This window comes from Amblyomma maculatum, chromosome 5 (assembly GCF_055883805.1).
Source record: "Amblyomma maculatum isolate TAMU_Amacu chromosome 5, ASM5588380v1, whole genome shotgun sequence".
Taxonomy (NCBI): domain Eukaryota; kingdom Metazoa; phylum Arthropoda; class Arachnida; order Ixodida; family Ixodidae; genus Amblyomma; species Amblyomma maculatum.
In genome coordinates this window covers 138,193,033-138,208,898 of record NC_139348.1, presented here as the reverse complement: position 1 = coordinate 138,208,898, position 15,866 = coordinate 138,193,033, and the positions used below count along the sequence as shown (strand labels likewise).

The following is a 15,866-nucleotide window of genomic DNA, read 5'->3' as shown; positions in this document are numbered from 1 at the left end:
AACCAGATTACAGTATCCACTGTGTCTCAAATCAACAAAAACCTTCATAATGTACCATCTCATCCCATATTAAGTGGCCTCCCCCCCCCCCCCCCCCCAAATCGTACAAACACATACACTTCACAAACATCTGTAGCCCCAACTGGCCTTGGCCTTTTTCTTCTTTTAGGTTTTGTGGGATATTCTTGGGGGAAGAGGGGGGGGGGGAGTGGATCCGGACGCGGGTTATGCCGGCCTAATGTCGCAGCGGCACTCTTGGCGTCCAGGGGATGGGGAGATGGGACGTAATGAGGGGGAGGGGGGGGGGGGGGGACTTAAAGCAAAAACGTTCAGGACAGGCGCCGAGGACATCCTACATGTATGAAGACGAGAGCTCGATCGCACAATGACCCTCAATTCCCGCGATTCCCGCACTTTTTCCTCTGATAAAACGCGCGACCGGTATAACACGATGCCTCTGTACTCTTTCGGCCTCTCTTATAGCGTTACCTTCCCTCTTTCTCGTACGGTGCCCATTCCACTCCTTCATTGTGGAACAACAAAAGTGGCGCCAAAAGCGGGGACACAGCGCTTCGTGATCGCATTTGTAGAGTTTTCGTTGTTTCGAAGTGGATGCTTACCAACTTGCTCAATACGAATCATTCATTGGCCTTGATGCAAATAATTGCACTCCTTCTGCGATAGTGGTAACTGCATGCACTTGATAACTGTGATAACGGCAACTGTTAGAATCGTGTCATGTAGTTTAGTTTCTCAGCTCGTCATCACCCTCTTTCTTTCAATACCTTTCAGTAATGTTTTGAAGCGAAAAGCTTAACTAGGCTAGTCAACTCCGAGTCTCGCGTGTGCTCCGTTGATAAAAACACATATAATGCCCCGCTTTAACCAAGTCGTGTGAACGTGCCTTAGCGGCCTATAGGGGTAACGTGAATGTTTAAGAGTCCTGGCAGGCTGAGTCTGCCATAACCGTCCCCTGTGAAACATGAGACACAAGTTGACAGTTCCTGCCAGTGGACCACGGTCATAGACACGGACACGGCCCACAGCGACGAGCGGTTAGGCCTGGCGTAGTATTGCTTTGGCAATAAAAGGCACAGCTGCGCATGCGCAAACCACACGGCGACAGAGAGATGCTGAACGTCGTTTGACTGTGCCAAGCAGGAAAACTAGCGACGATTTCGAACAGTCGTCGCGCAGAAAAAGAAGAAAAGCAAAGTTTATTCTTATGTGATGTACGGCTGTAATCAATGTTTCACCGCGATGATAAGCCACAGAATATCTAAAAGGTGCAAACGTGAACCACAAGGTAAGCCACAACTACGCCAAGGAACCACAAGCTAAGCCGTGGCATCGCCGAAGCTTTTCGCTTCTGATAACCAGGCTTAACTAAGCTAGGCCACCACCAATTTTTTTAATGTAGTTTCAGAACAAATATTCATGAACAGGCAATTATTAGAAGCAATGTCTAACAAGGGAAACCTTAATCACCCGCAGCGACCGTTAAACATACAAGAGTTCAGATGCCAAGCATTTTTACGTCTTTTATTGTTTGTAATTATGTACAAGGCATTGTTAGAACTGCTAATAACGTAATTTGCTTAGAAAGATTCAAACTTAGTTTATTGCAAACAGTTCTAGAATGGGAATTCAGCGCTGCTTAAAAAAGCCGAAAGATGTTTGAAACTTTTAAGTTAAGCACAGGATACGAGATGTGCTCCGTATTCATATGGTGCAAAAGTAAAACCTCCCTGCCTGAACAGATTAGATAACAAATGATGAAGCAGATAAAATATTAGATATTTTAAAATCCGTGAAAGGAATCCGCCCAAACAAAGACATTGACATCAGAATGATCGTTCATGGAAAAATAATATATAAAACAGTGGTTCAAATATTTTTATACTGTTAAAGTGCTCCATCTGGTCCGAAACGTAGTGATGTGTCTACGTTACTAGAACATTTCCACTTCGCTGTTCCGGCATGCTTCTTATTTGGCAACGAATTGATTTTACACTCATTTGTACAGTTTTATCTGTCAGGTGATCTTGTTTTCTGGCAATGCCCACGTATTTTTTATAATCCCCACCCTTTTTACCCTCATTAATACTTGCTGCCAGAAATATTGCTCTTAAAATGCTTTTCGCACTTTTTATGTTTTTTTCCATATGTGTGGTAGAAATTTAACAGGGTAAACCAAGGTAGCGATACTCAGCAGGTATAAAGCTGGTTTGGTCGAAACGGCTTTGCCTCACCGGAGGTCATATTAAGAAACACTCGCGCGAAAAACTATGTACAAAACTTTGTATCAAACCTGCAACACAACCGTTATTTGTTCTCCATTCAAGACAGTGTCCCGCCATATTATCTCGCATTAATCATCCATCTGTTAGTATAGTTAGAGGCATTTTGCGATAGGGTTTCGAGCTGATGAAATACTGACGTATTGCATATGCTCCATTTTATGTAAGTGTAGATGGTCCACCGAGAAGTGAGACAAGTAGTTGGCCTCCCTTTGGCCCAAAATCAAACCATCTAAGCCGTTTAACACTTTGTCACTCTTCGCCAGTCTATCAGTGCCGTACATGCGCGGAATGTGTGGGCGGTATTCAAAGAGTGAACGCGCCGAATCCTAAGACGTAGCTTGAGCGCCCTGAACTAGTTTGCTATTTCTGTGCGCGATGAAGTATATATATTATTCAATATATAATTATATACTCCAAAGATCTGTGCATCGGAAGTTTGGACGATTTTCCGTTCGGAAATGTACCTCACACAATTTCTGAATTACGTAGCTCCCAATTAAAAATGGCACCGTTAAAAGCTAGACCTACTCCATTAATAGTCAGGGCCGGCATGTAATATGCTTAACATCTTACCTTGCGATGCTTACAAGTTGCTCATAATCCGACATTTGCGATCTAAGAGCAGTGAAGACCGTGGAGCCCTTTCCGGCGAAGTAATCAGCTACCACTTTCTGCGAAGGAAAGCAGAGGTAAAACAGTCTTAAACACAGTTGCATGCAGCATATTTTCAGATGCACATTATGTGCAACGCCCTGTTAGGATTGCGAGAAACTTTGCCTGCTATCCTGAGAACTGGTTGTAAGCACCTGGGAGATGAACAAGCGACACTGTTTCAACGAGGTGAAAAATGTGCACAGGAAGTCGCATGTGCGGGGCTGACTGCTGGCGCCACCTATTGCTTACAACTGTCACCAACATCAGTGGCGTTTATTTGATCGTGTGTTTTGTTTGCAGGCAAATGTATTCGGGAGAGAGCAAGTGAACGGCAGGGAAGAACCAGTAGCAAACTATTCTCGATTTTCACGGAACTAATTCCTATCTGCGATAAGGTCACGATTTAGCCTAATGAAGATCGGCAGAGCGGAACCAGATTGCTGCATCATGTATGCATCCCCTAGCGAAAAAACAGTATGAGTCACAATAACCTCATACAGATTTCTCATATCAAACTCATACTAAACTCACATATATCTCATACAATATCATATATTTTTCATACGTTGAATGATATTTGTATGAGATTATATAAGACCTATACGAGTTTAGTATGAGAAATCTGTATGAGGTTATTGTGACTCACAGGGTTTTTTTCGCAAGAGAGATTCAGGTGCTCTCGTAATTCTGCCAAAAAAAAACTGGCGATCTTTATGCCATGAGGCCACTTTGCGGGCGCGCGAAGCCGCCTCTACGGAAATCCGCTCGGCAGATTCTACCTGCACGCTAGAGGTGCTTTGAGCGAAGCACGAAATGATGTCCTCACAGGAGCAACCTGGTGAAAAAGGAAAGCCGCCCAGCTCGGCTGCGTGTCTTTTTGTATGTGAAGTGGTGCAAAAAAGAAGGGAGATGTTATTTCATTGCTTGCCATGAAGATGTTACCAGCTCAAACAGAAGACAGCTTTCACAGCAGAAACTGAAGATTGGCGGGCGACCAAGCTGCGGCGTTGGCGGCCGTATGTTCGTGGCTGCTATAGGGAGTCGGTCTCGTTTCTCCAGGTAAGGATACCTCGTCATTAGTGCTAATTTCGCCTTCTAATTGAAAGACTACGGTATTAACCTTGGCTCTTGATCTTTAACAGTCGCCGCGAAGTAATCGTAGCGCTTGGAAAAGGGTTACAAACATCCGCGGCTCAGAGTCTGCAATAGAAGACATCGAGCTGAAGGAACGGAAGCGGTGGGTTGAGAGGGATTTGATAATGGAAGCTTACAACTGTAACTTCGCAGTAGGCGAGAAAAAGTAAGTTGGCGAGGAAGATTACGTTAACTCGCTGCAAGGAGTAGTTTTAAACTTCTCTTAAGTAGTAATATTCATTTCACCTCACTTGGCAAGTAACGTAACATTACCTGAATGCAAGAACTGAAGTCCTTGCCAACTAACCGCGCCGTGGCGCTAAGAGGGCTCGTCCCCATTCGATGGCATCGAATACACGCAAAAACATATAGGTGCCAGCAGATATTTCGGAAACCACACGTGCGGCCATCCGTAGAGGAAAATGATATTATATATATATATATATATATATATATATATATATATATATATATATATATATATATATATATATATATATATATATATATATTAAGAGACCATGAAATTAAGAGACCATGACCCACTTTGGAGAAGGCTACATATCTGGGCACTCTAGATACAGTTGTCACATGAATTAAAGATTCCCAGAGGACTCTTTGTCCGGCTCAAAAAGCATCAGTGTCGTCGTCCATTTCAGCATGCTTGATTGCAGGGAACTTCCGCACTCATTCACCTGGATCCTAACGACGCTGCCCTTGCTGGGCTTGTACACAGAGGGACACATGAGCTGAGTAATGTGCACTGCAGTAATGTGCACTGTGTAATGTGCACTAAGGCAGTCGACGCCGTGCTTTATACTGCATCAAATATGAAAGCTAGTGGCGAGTGCACAGTGTCATTCCGTGACAACTTGTATCTTAAGAAGACGTACATTCAGCACACATTCCAATTCGCTTGCGAACATCAGCTACACAAAGGATCACAAAGCGTAGAAACTAAGCAATTCGGATAAGTTATACTCCGTTTCATACATCAGGTGCAACGCAGCGAAAACTACGCAAGTAGTCCGTAAGAAAAAAAACAGCAGGCGTATCACTACGCGCTCGTTCTGGAGCCGAGTGGTTCCTGCGGAAACGGGCTCTATTCCGAGCATACACGTTTGCAATAAGTTGCTTCGCATGCCTAGACATCTTCGCAGAGCGGATCTCATAGAAAAAAATGCACACCAACGAACCATTTTCTCAAAAAGAGATGCGCAGCGCGGAGGACCCGGCCAGCGCCATCTAGTGGCACAGCTAGCAAGGTTGTGAGGCAGCGAAAACGCGACACGAACAAAAACGACATAAAAGACATGCAAATTCACCGAATCCGACCCCTTTTCCCTAAAAAAGGTGCTTTTTATGAAGTTGATGGCAAATGTAAAATGTATTAAGCTTGCAGACAAAGCAACTATTATTTTCTCTCGTCAAAAGCAGGCACTATTTTTCATCGCGGATGCGGGGAGCGCAAACAAGAGCTGTAGCTTTGGTAGTGTTGCACTTGATGTATGAAACGGAGTATAAGTACCGTAATAAGAGGGTAGCAATTATCTGCAGTGTACAGTGCTCTGCACCCGATATAGGTGTGCACATTTCACAGAACACGACCACGTCGTCACTGCTCTGTTCCAAATACTCACCTCTGCAACAGTGAACGCTGCGGCTGTAAGTTTTTCCGACTGAAACCCCAACATGCCGAACCCGAAATAACGCATGTTGTGCTGCGCCATCTTTTGGAATGCTTCGACAATTTCGGGCCACTGGAACATATCCTCAGGGTCTCTGGGAGAAAGATTTAAAGATAATTATTTTCGCATATATTATGCTACTTTACACTCTTGCGCGATTTACTAGGGGACGGGTTTTTTAATGTAGCTGTTGAATACACAATCTGTATTCTATATCTATTAGGCAGAGTAATATCAAGACAAAACGAATGCGAAAATTGTTACTGCAAAAATAAGTTAGGCTACGTCTAAGTATGAATTTGCTGAATCCGGCAAATGGCTCAGTGGTTTTTGCGCTCATTTGATGAAGCCGAGGACGCGAGTTCCATTTAAGCTGTTGCGGCCGAGATCCACTGGAGGCGATGTACGTATGTATTGTTCCCGAGTATTTTCCGAATAATGTGCCCATTGAAGGACCTAAGGTGGTCACAATTATTCAAACTCCTCTACAGTGCCTCCATAGCCTACGCGGCTTTGGGACGTTAAACCAGTTATGTACACGCCTAACTTAATGAAACTTAAACAGCGCGAGAATGCGGACTCGCATGCAACTTTGATGTATATAAGGATATTTTAATCTTCTTAAAGCGTTTGGTCTGAACATAGACATTCTTTTCCGCCACTTCTGGCAGAACTTCCGATGTCATCTTTAATGTACAAAAAGCTGTAGCATTTGTAGCCTGCGGCGCAGAGGGCGCTGAAGGAAGTGTGCAGCGACGCGTTGTGAAAATTGCGGACGAAATGGGAACAAAGCTCCGCTCTCTCTTTCTTAGGTGAAGACAGAGTGAAGAACTTTTATCAAAGGTGGAGAACCTCCCTACTGAAAAAATTGTATGAGGCAATAACCTCACAATTTCTCACGCAGTCTCACTCAATTCACGTAAGAAATCACATAGAAGTCGCATATGATTGGGTAAGATCTCATAGTTTCTTGCACATTAACATAAATTTTGAAATATATTTTATGATAATGATGTACACCGTATGAGAGTCTATGTGATTTGATGAGATTGTGTGAGGTTATTGCCCCGTAGACCTTTTCGTTTTTCAGTAGGGCTGTATTACATAATATGCAGAACTTGGTGGAAGAAAAACTGAAATTTATGACAACGAAAAGTGTTCAACTTGGTCTTGGTATGAGTGCTCATCGACGTCACTTTGTGGTTCGTTTTAGAAGCAACCGTTCTGGTACACATCCCAGGCAGTGAAAGATAATAAAAGCAATTAAAGAAGGGGATATAAATCTTTGGAGGAAGAAATACAACGTTTGATACAAACAATACGGTGGCACTTAGGTTGCGACTACGGCTCTACCGCATTTTTTGCTTCCGTTTGCCAACTCTCCTTTTCGATCCCTGTTAGCTCAAGTGCACTTTTTCTTCGCTTAACAACTGACAAGTTAATTTTGTGCCGCTATTATTGAGCCTAAGCTCATTTGCATGCGGCTACAAACTACCACAATATTTTATAAACCAGAAATATTTGCAATATCTCACTTTAGGCGAACCGGATACGAACATGTCCGCGTGAGCAATCGCGGCAGCGTGTCTATCACGTAATCCGGTGATTCTGGGAGGCTGGATTCCAAATCCACTCTGCCAGCGTAGTCGCAGTCACCAGTGTCTTCCAAATCATCCACGCCATGTGACCTAATAACGTCGCAAACCACAATGACCAGTCTGCGCGTAGCCATGTTACTTGCCAGAGCATTCAATCATTTTCTTTTCGCTCAGAAAGCCGACGCAAGGGTTTCTTTTAACTTTAATAAATTACGCTTCGTCTGAAACTGCCTGAAGACGAGAAAAAAGGAAAAAAAAAGATAGATGATGTAGTCTGTTTAGGCGAATGTGAATTAGGTATAAAATTCTGTTGTCCCTTTGACTAGGGTTTCGGTTCCAAACTCGGTTTTCAAGGTTTAGCAGCCTGCTTACAATGACCATCGCAAACGATTGCCGTTCTGCCGTCTGGTCGAAAGTATTCATGGCGGAAATGCCTGATGATGCTTGGGGATTTTTGTTCATGAACCTGGAATCGGCACCTACAGAACTAACCCGCACAAAGCCACAGTTCACTTCGAAAGTTGTCACACGTCAAAAGTGCAACTTCCCGCAGCTCCTAAAGTCAGGTGAATGTTTTCTCGAACAAATCCGGCCTCAGCCTGGCTTTTCTGGCGTAGTTAATGTAAACGTTTGGCAGAACAGCGATATAGTGATTTTGTCTTGACCCTGATAAGGGCGAGCCTGTTCGGAGTAGAAAAAGCAATTTTTAAAAGAAATTTTAAATAAAGGCACGGAACAGCGGTCGCTGTGGAGCTGTTCGAAATTGCTTTCAAGGCAAAGCAGCAGGTTTCAGAGAGAACTTCGAAAGTGTTTAGGGGTGCCTCTAGAACTAACTCACTTAAAGCAGCGTAATGCTATTTGGATATTTAAAATGATGCGAACGTTCTATTATTCTCACAAGCGCTGACCAATGCAGGAATACTTTCCTACTGAAAAAACTGTAAGGGGCAATAACCTCACATTTTCTCACCCAATCACAATCAATTCACATAAGAAATACGTACAAGTCGCATATAATTGCATAAGTTCTCATAGTTTCTTGTACATTATCATAAATTATGCACGATATTTTATGATAATGATGTGCACCGTATGAGACTCTACGCGATTAAATGAGATTTTATGAGGTTTTTGCCCCGTAGAACTTTTGGTTTTTCAGTAGGGTAGTTCTCGTTTTGTGAATAATGTTTTATAATAAAACAGTGTAATATGCTGCTGGTTGTATCACTCCAGTAAAGTATGGTTATCGGGACCAATAAGGGTTTATGTCCGAAAAAGACTCAGGTTCTGAGAGACGTTCTAGCGAAGGCATCTAGAAATATCGGCTGCCTGGGATTCTTTACAGTGCACTGACATTACGCAGTACATGGGAGCCTTGCATTCCGGTTCCATTCAAAAGTATAGCCGCCGCTGCCGCCATTCAATCCGACATCATAGCATCATAGAATGTTTGAATAAACTGAATAGATTCGATTTGATTTGATTTGACATCCTTGGCGCATCAGGCAAGCGCCCTATCCACTGCGCCACCGTGGTGAGGCCGCACCGTTATATTATAATTAAAATATATAATAATATATAATATAATATAATATATAATAGTTATAAAGTTTATAATTTAACGACAGGAAGTATAGGCAGTGGGATTTCTGATTCACGCTGAAAGGGCTTGGCGGTGGCTATTTACCTACTAAAAATACTCTGAGGCTTTAGGGTTAAATTTTATGTTACATTTTTTGAAACGTGAATATTTGGTACCCGTAATCGTCGCTAGCGGCGCGCACCTCCGACTCAACCTATTGCGCCTCTTATTAGAAAACAGAATAACATCCAATGAAGGCTTTGTTGCATCGGCGCTCTCAGTGGACCTCGCTCTTCCTGCCCCTTTGTTTGCGGCTATACATGCAACAAAAGCTGACGTCAGACGCAACGCACTAGAGCCGCTTGATTAGTTTATTGCGAAAACTGTACCCTACTAAAAAACGAAAAGTTCTACGGGGCAATAACCTCACACGATCTCATCAAATCACACAGACTCTCATACGGTGCACATCATTATCGTAAAATATCTTCCATAATTTATGTTAACGTAGAAGAAACTATGAGATCTTATGCAATTATATGCGACTTGTATGTGATTTCTTACGTGAATTGAGTGAGACTGTGTGAGAAAATGTGAGGTTATTGCCTCATACAATTTTGCAGTAAGGGTGTCCTCGCTGTTCTCTGAGCGTCCTTTATGAAACACGAATGCTTGAATAGCCGCCCCTCCCCCCTGCTGATGACCCAAGAAAATGCACATCGATAAACCAAAAGTGGCGCTTGTAACACTAGGGGCATATAAAACGACAGCAAGAATAACCCAAAATCCAGCAGGATCGACAAAGAACATGTGATACTCTGAAAATGTCCGCTACCAATAATCTGTCACTGTACTGGCAGGGTCACCTCCCAATTGGCTCTAGGCGGCATTAACGCTTTGTTCTATCAAGGCGATACCTAGAACACATTGTATGTTGTACGCGATGCACTAGAGCCACCAAATTAATGCCGAGCATACCGCTACTGAAAAAACTGTAAGGGGCAATAACCTCACAGTTTCTCACACAATCTCACTCAATTCACATAAGAAATCACGTACAAGTCGCATATAATTGCATAAGTTCTCATAGTTTCTTGTACATTATCATAAATTATGTACGATATTTTATGATAATGTTGTGCACCGTATGAAACTCTATGCGAATAAATGAGATTTTATGAGGTTATTGCCACGTAGAACTTTTGGTTTTTCAGTAGGCGTACCCTGTGGAAAAAGTGCTCTCCGTCGTCCCGACTGCTGATGAGGCAAAAGTATCGAGGCAAACATCTCGCTGGTCAACACATACCCAAGCTATACAAATCCGCTTCCGCTGGCACGGTGCGCCAGAAAACTAAATTTTGTTAGTTCGCCTGCTCCGTTTTAATGTGGAGCACTGGTACAGCTCCCACTGCTGAAACTGAAAGGTTACTTTTACTCGAGGCTAGGTGATTACAAAAATGTTTGAATCATTCGATAACTATACATTCGTAATAACTCGAGGAATACATTCCTGATGATTATTGAAAAAATCAGTAAAAAAAGGTCTCATTTCTACCAGTGGAACCATGGAAAGTCCAAACGGTAGAGCACTACAGGCAGACGACTTGTCTGCTTCCACTTACCGAGCACAGGCCGTAATGCCGTACTTGGTCTTGACGTCGTTTTTGCTCCTGTTGAAAAGGGCTGGGAATTCAGATGGAATAGTATCAAATCGTGGGCCTTTGCCACATGTTTCGTCTGCAATGACGACGTCGCAGAACCCGTCTTCCATTAGGCCCATTTCTCTCCAGCGGGCAACGATCATGTAACAGACGAACAGCCCGGCTGTAAACAATAGACAACAGGAATTGAGCTCCGTGCGCGCAAAGGCGCAACTGCGTTCGCCGCAACACTACCAAGAGACCATCTTGAGTTCTGTGTTGTTAAAACTTTATATATATATATATATATATATATATATATATATATATATATATATATATATATATATATATATATATATATATATATATATATATATATAAAGGAAATTAGGGTGCTCGTTATAATACATGAAGGAAAGAAGCTAACAGTCGGCGAGGCCAAGGAAAGCGTTGGGGACGGTACTTGATGTATTTTTCTTTAATGTTTACTTGGATAATCACAGAAATTAGTAATGTAATCTGTTTAGGGGAAATAATTCAACACAAAGTAGAAGAAAAAACAACGTGCCGATGGTGGGAACCGAACCCACGACCTCCGAATATCGCGTCCGGTGCTCTTCCAACTAAGCTACATCGGTCGCTGTCCCCCCTGCTACTTGCTTGGGTATTTATGTTGTCTGTATGCGAACCTTCTGTATGCGAAGCATTGTTTTTTCTTCTACTTTGTGTTGAATTATTTCCCCTAAACAGATTACATTACTAATTTCTGTGATTATCCCAGTAAACATTAAAAAAAAAAATACATCAAGTACCATCCCCAACGCTTTCCTACCTTGCCCTCGCCGACTGTTGGCTTCTTTCCTTCACATATATATATATATATATATATATATATATATGAGAATTGGCACGTCCTCAATGAGTACCGCGTATAACACACGACAGGTGGTCGGCTGGAATGGCACAGTAGCAGTACGTACTAGCAGCTGTAATAGCAGTAGGCAAAGAACATATCCTTTTGCGACCTTCAAAATAAGTAGACAAGATATGGTCTAAAGTCTCTAAAAACTAGCGGAAATTGTTCGCATAAGCACAGTTTCGTCTACTCGTCTGCTCTACGTCTCAGATGAACACTAAGTGATGGCGACGTTATTTGCAGTCTTATTAACCGGCTTGCTTGGCAAACAATGTCGGAAATGACCCCTTTTGGAAACTTGGCTACAACTTCTTTCAAGTGGAAAACAAGTGTGTGAATTGAGGCTATTGGGCGCTGTGCATGGTTGATGGCAGCCTGGAATAATTCATGAGTGGTCACTGCTCGGTGTGTTGGCTCTTTATCGTTTATTTACTCTGTTTAACATACATGTTTGATTTTGTCAATAATTACCGAGTTTCTATATTTGTGTTGTGTTACGACGGTTGTATAAAAAAATACGTCCAACCACAATGTTTGCATAATTGCCTTTGTCGAATTCATCTCTGCCCGCTTGAATAAGGAACTTGAGAAGGATGCCAATGTAATGTTGTAATGAAAGAAAGCAAAGGTAGTAGTTTATTACTGTAGGTCCACTAAAGCGTGAATACCTTTCTGTCTTTTTGCTAATTTGTAGACTAGTTCTATCATTCCCCTACTATTCCACTAAGGTAGAGGTCAATTTGCGACTAACGTTGAAGCAAACGGTCTCTAATTGGATTTCAGCGGAACTTCTCGCTACAATCATTGCATTCTCACTCATGACACTGCACGTTGTGCATCACTACCGAATAAGATGGTGTTTGACATCATTGTTTGCTTGAACTATTCATTGTAAAGTAATTTTAGAGCAATAAAGATTTTCAGCAAGCCTCACATAAAGCGGCTGATCTAACCGAATGCCTAAGATAGATTGAAAAATACAGTTCAGATCTGTTTACGAGTACGCTTTTGCAGGCTATTTGGTGCCTAAGCATTCTGTTATTTTGCGCAAAAAACACGACACAAAAAAAAACAAACGAGGTAGACAGGACAAGCGCTTACTAACAACTCAGATTTTTATTGACGGAACATTTGCTTAAATACAGCAGTTGCTCTTATCAACAAGGAGAAGAAAAGAAGGGACTTCGCATACCTATCAGATCAGCACATATCCCATCATCGCACGAGTGAATGCATGCTTCGAGTTTTTTTTAATTCTGCGCAAGATAATTGAATTCTTTTTTTTTGAGAGCAAGATTGAAGGATTGCTAACACACGAGTTACCCGATTTTTCTATCTCATTAGCCTCAATTATCTCTCTTACAAGTTGAGTGTTGCACCGGCGCAGTACTGACGTTTTTTCGAGCGCGGGAGTGCGGTTGCGGCAATTCCGAATATGGTCAATCATTTTGCTACCCGAATTGTTCCTGACATCTCTAGCGTGCTCCCTCAGCCTATCATTAAGGCACCTCCCAGACTGGCCAATATACTGCTTACCACAGGCAAGCGGTATCGAGTACACAACGCTCTTTTTACAGGCCACGAAGTTGCAGCGCCTTTCAAGCGCAGGTTGCCAACCGGCCTTACTGGCATCAACGGCCGAGAACCTGCTGAAGAAACCAGCCAGCATGCCCGATCAAATTGACCAGAAGAAAGTGGCGGTTATTCCGTACATGCAGGAATCTCTCATAATATTAAGAAGATCGGTGCTAGGGCTGGTGTTAGAGTGGTTTTTACCGCTCCAGAAAAACTCTCCAGGATCTGCAAGAGAGTGAATGCGGAGGAGGAGGGCGTCGCTTGTTCGAAGCGCCACCAGCAGCGCTTCGTGGCCTGTAAAAAGAGCGTTGTGTACTCGATACCGCTTGCCTGTGGTAAGCAGTATATTGGCCAGTCTGGGAGGTGCCTTAATGATAGGCTGAGGGAGCACGCTAGAGATGTCAGGAACAATTCGGGTAGCAAAATGATTGACCATATTCGGAATTGCCGCAACTGCACTCCCGCGCTCGAAAAAACGTCAGTACTGCGCCGGTGCAAGACTCAACTTGGAAGAGAGATAATTGAGGCTAATGAGATAGAAAAATCGGGTAACTCGTGTGTTAGCAATCCTTCAATCTTGCTCTCTAAAAAAGAATTCAGTTATCTTGCGCAGAATTAAAAAAAAAACTCGAAGCATGCATTCACTCGTGCGATGATGGGATCTGTGCTGATCTGATATGTATGCGAAGTCCCTTCTTTTCTTCTCCTTGTTGATAAGAGCAGCTGCTGTATTTAAGCAAATATTCCGTCAATAAAAACCTGAGTTGTTAGTAAGCGCTTGTCCTGTCTACCTCGTTTTTTTTTTTTTGTGTCGTGTTTTTTTGCGAAAATAACAGAATGCAGATCTGTTTAGATTATCAACTAATCTGCTTTCCTCTTTTTAATGCAGCTCCGAATGATTCCGGTCTACAAATATATTGGTGAACCTTGCACACCTGATCCATTCACGACCTGTCAGTAACCTTTACGTGAACACATAGCAGCGTTTAATGTCACTGATTAGGCTGGTATCGGTGGAGCTCCCGACGGTGCACTCTTTCTTAACTTCGCAATTTCAGAGCCAGAGGCAAACAGCGGAGGATGGGCATCAGAAGCTAAGGCAGACTAACAAACAGATGTTTACACATTTCAGTTATTGTTCGCTGGGCTCTTGTTTTAGCGGCCGGTGCTGCGTGTAATAAGGCAGTGCCGTAGGACAAACTTCACCGCAAACGTCATGCGACGCAAACACTGCCACAGAAAGCTCCACAAAAGCTGGCGCAACTGTTTAAGAGCACAAAACACGTTCGACTCCCACCATGAGCAACCGTTATATACGACCGATGTTGACAATGCGGCTCACCAGTATGCGCGAGCACTCTCGGGGATGCATGTCGCGCATATTTTAACGTCATCTTTTAAAAATAACCACCTCATACTCCATTCAAACTCTGAATTGGTTGGGCTAATATCTTTAGATCCTGTGTTTAACACAGGTTCCCGATACACACCATGTCGTTTATCTTATTGCATCGTATGGAGCTAAAGCCATATACGACGGAAGAAGCGAATACCTTACTGTCCGGCATTTATGGATTGTGGTACTTTCAGTACGTTTGCAATAACTATCAGGAATAAACCATGAAACAAATAACGGCATCTTGCCTTTTTGTTAGACACATTTGTTTCGTACACACTCTTGAATGATCTGCGTGCAACACGTATTTAAAACCGTCCTACATATGCGACTACATTCCTTGTAGCGGCAAGGTTGAAGGCATGGCAGTACAGCCGTCCAAGATTTTTCATGACTCTGATAGCCAGCAGGTTTCTCATTCTGCCCGTTACTTAACTATCCAAGACGCTTGACTACTTCCAGCGCAGCCGGAGGCCTACATACAACAATAGCATAAAACGTTTTATAGGACGCCATTGCGTAGCGCAGCCTGTGTTAGCTGGGAAACTTGGGAATCTGGGAAAGATTACTGCAAGTAGCCATTTCACACAAGCTCAATAAGCAATAACATCGCTTTATGTATTTTAAGCTCTTGCTTCCCCTTGGGATTGAATATGAGGCAAGAAAAGCGTGTTGTCAAGCTTTCAGGAAAGAGGTAACCTCTTCAATGTCGAGATAATGACCCTACCATAAATATGTTAGATATTCGCAATAGAACGTGTCTACATACTTGAATAACTAACGTTATGGTGGACAATGCAAAACGTCCTGCCACGAAGGCTCTGCTCGATAACAAGCACAGCTGGAGGCATTGAAAAAATGTGCATGTTCGCGATTCAAGTCGTTTTACATGTGTACCTGAATCCGCCTTTTTTATAAAATGTGGCGCCCTCTGGGAGTGGTTGAACATTCGTCGGCTATTGGTTGAAAACGTCCTTGGGAGATCCAGCCGCCTGCGAAATGACGGTGTATGTTCTTGACAGCTACCGCCATCTATCGCATACGCCTGTCACAAATATTAACTGCACATGACCTCCGAGATCAGCTACGGCTGCGCCCATCGCAGAGATTAAAAATTGCGCATGCGCAGCTGGGGTTGGTGGTTTGTTTGTAACTAGAGGATAGGCGCGCATGCGCAGAGCAGCCTTGTGAAAAACGCGGATTGGAGGGCGATCCGTTACACCAAACTTAACTTACGCTTGACGGTGGGCCCCGTGTATGGAAGCTTCGTTCTCATCGTGGTGGTGCTGGTGCTGTCAGTGGTGACGGAGGGGTCCACTGCAAAGATAATAATGAAGCATGTAGTACGTTGAGTACTTCTGTGGATGCCTTTTCAGT

General features: G+C 43.0%; 1 protein-coding gene across 1 annotated transcript in view; it reads right to left on the bottom strand.

Annotated features, from left to right (window-relative positions):
- The window catches only part of hid (head involution defective), a 48,725-nt gene that overhangs the window by 18,741 nt on the left and 14,118 nt on the right, over positions 1-15,866 (bottom strand). The window contains exons 3-6 of the mRNA XM_084605328.1: positions 15,726-15,806; positions 10,582-10,783; positions 5,732-5,873; positions 2,877-2,974 (exon numbers count right to left, since the gene is read on the bottom strand). Coding sequence (XP_084461454.1) covers positions 2,877-2,974; positions 5,732-5,873; positions 10,582-10,783; positions 15,726-15,806 — 523 coding nt within the window. The remainder of the gene's footprint in view (positions 1-2,876; positions 2,975-5,731; positions 5,874-10,581; positions 10,784-15,725; positions 15,807-15,866) is intronic.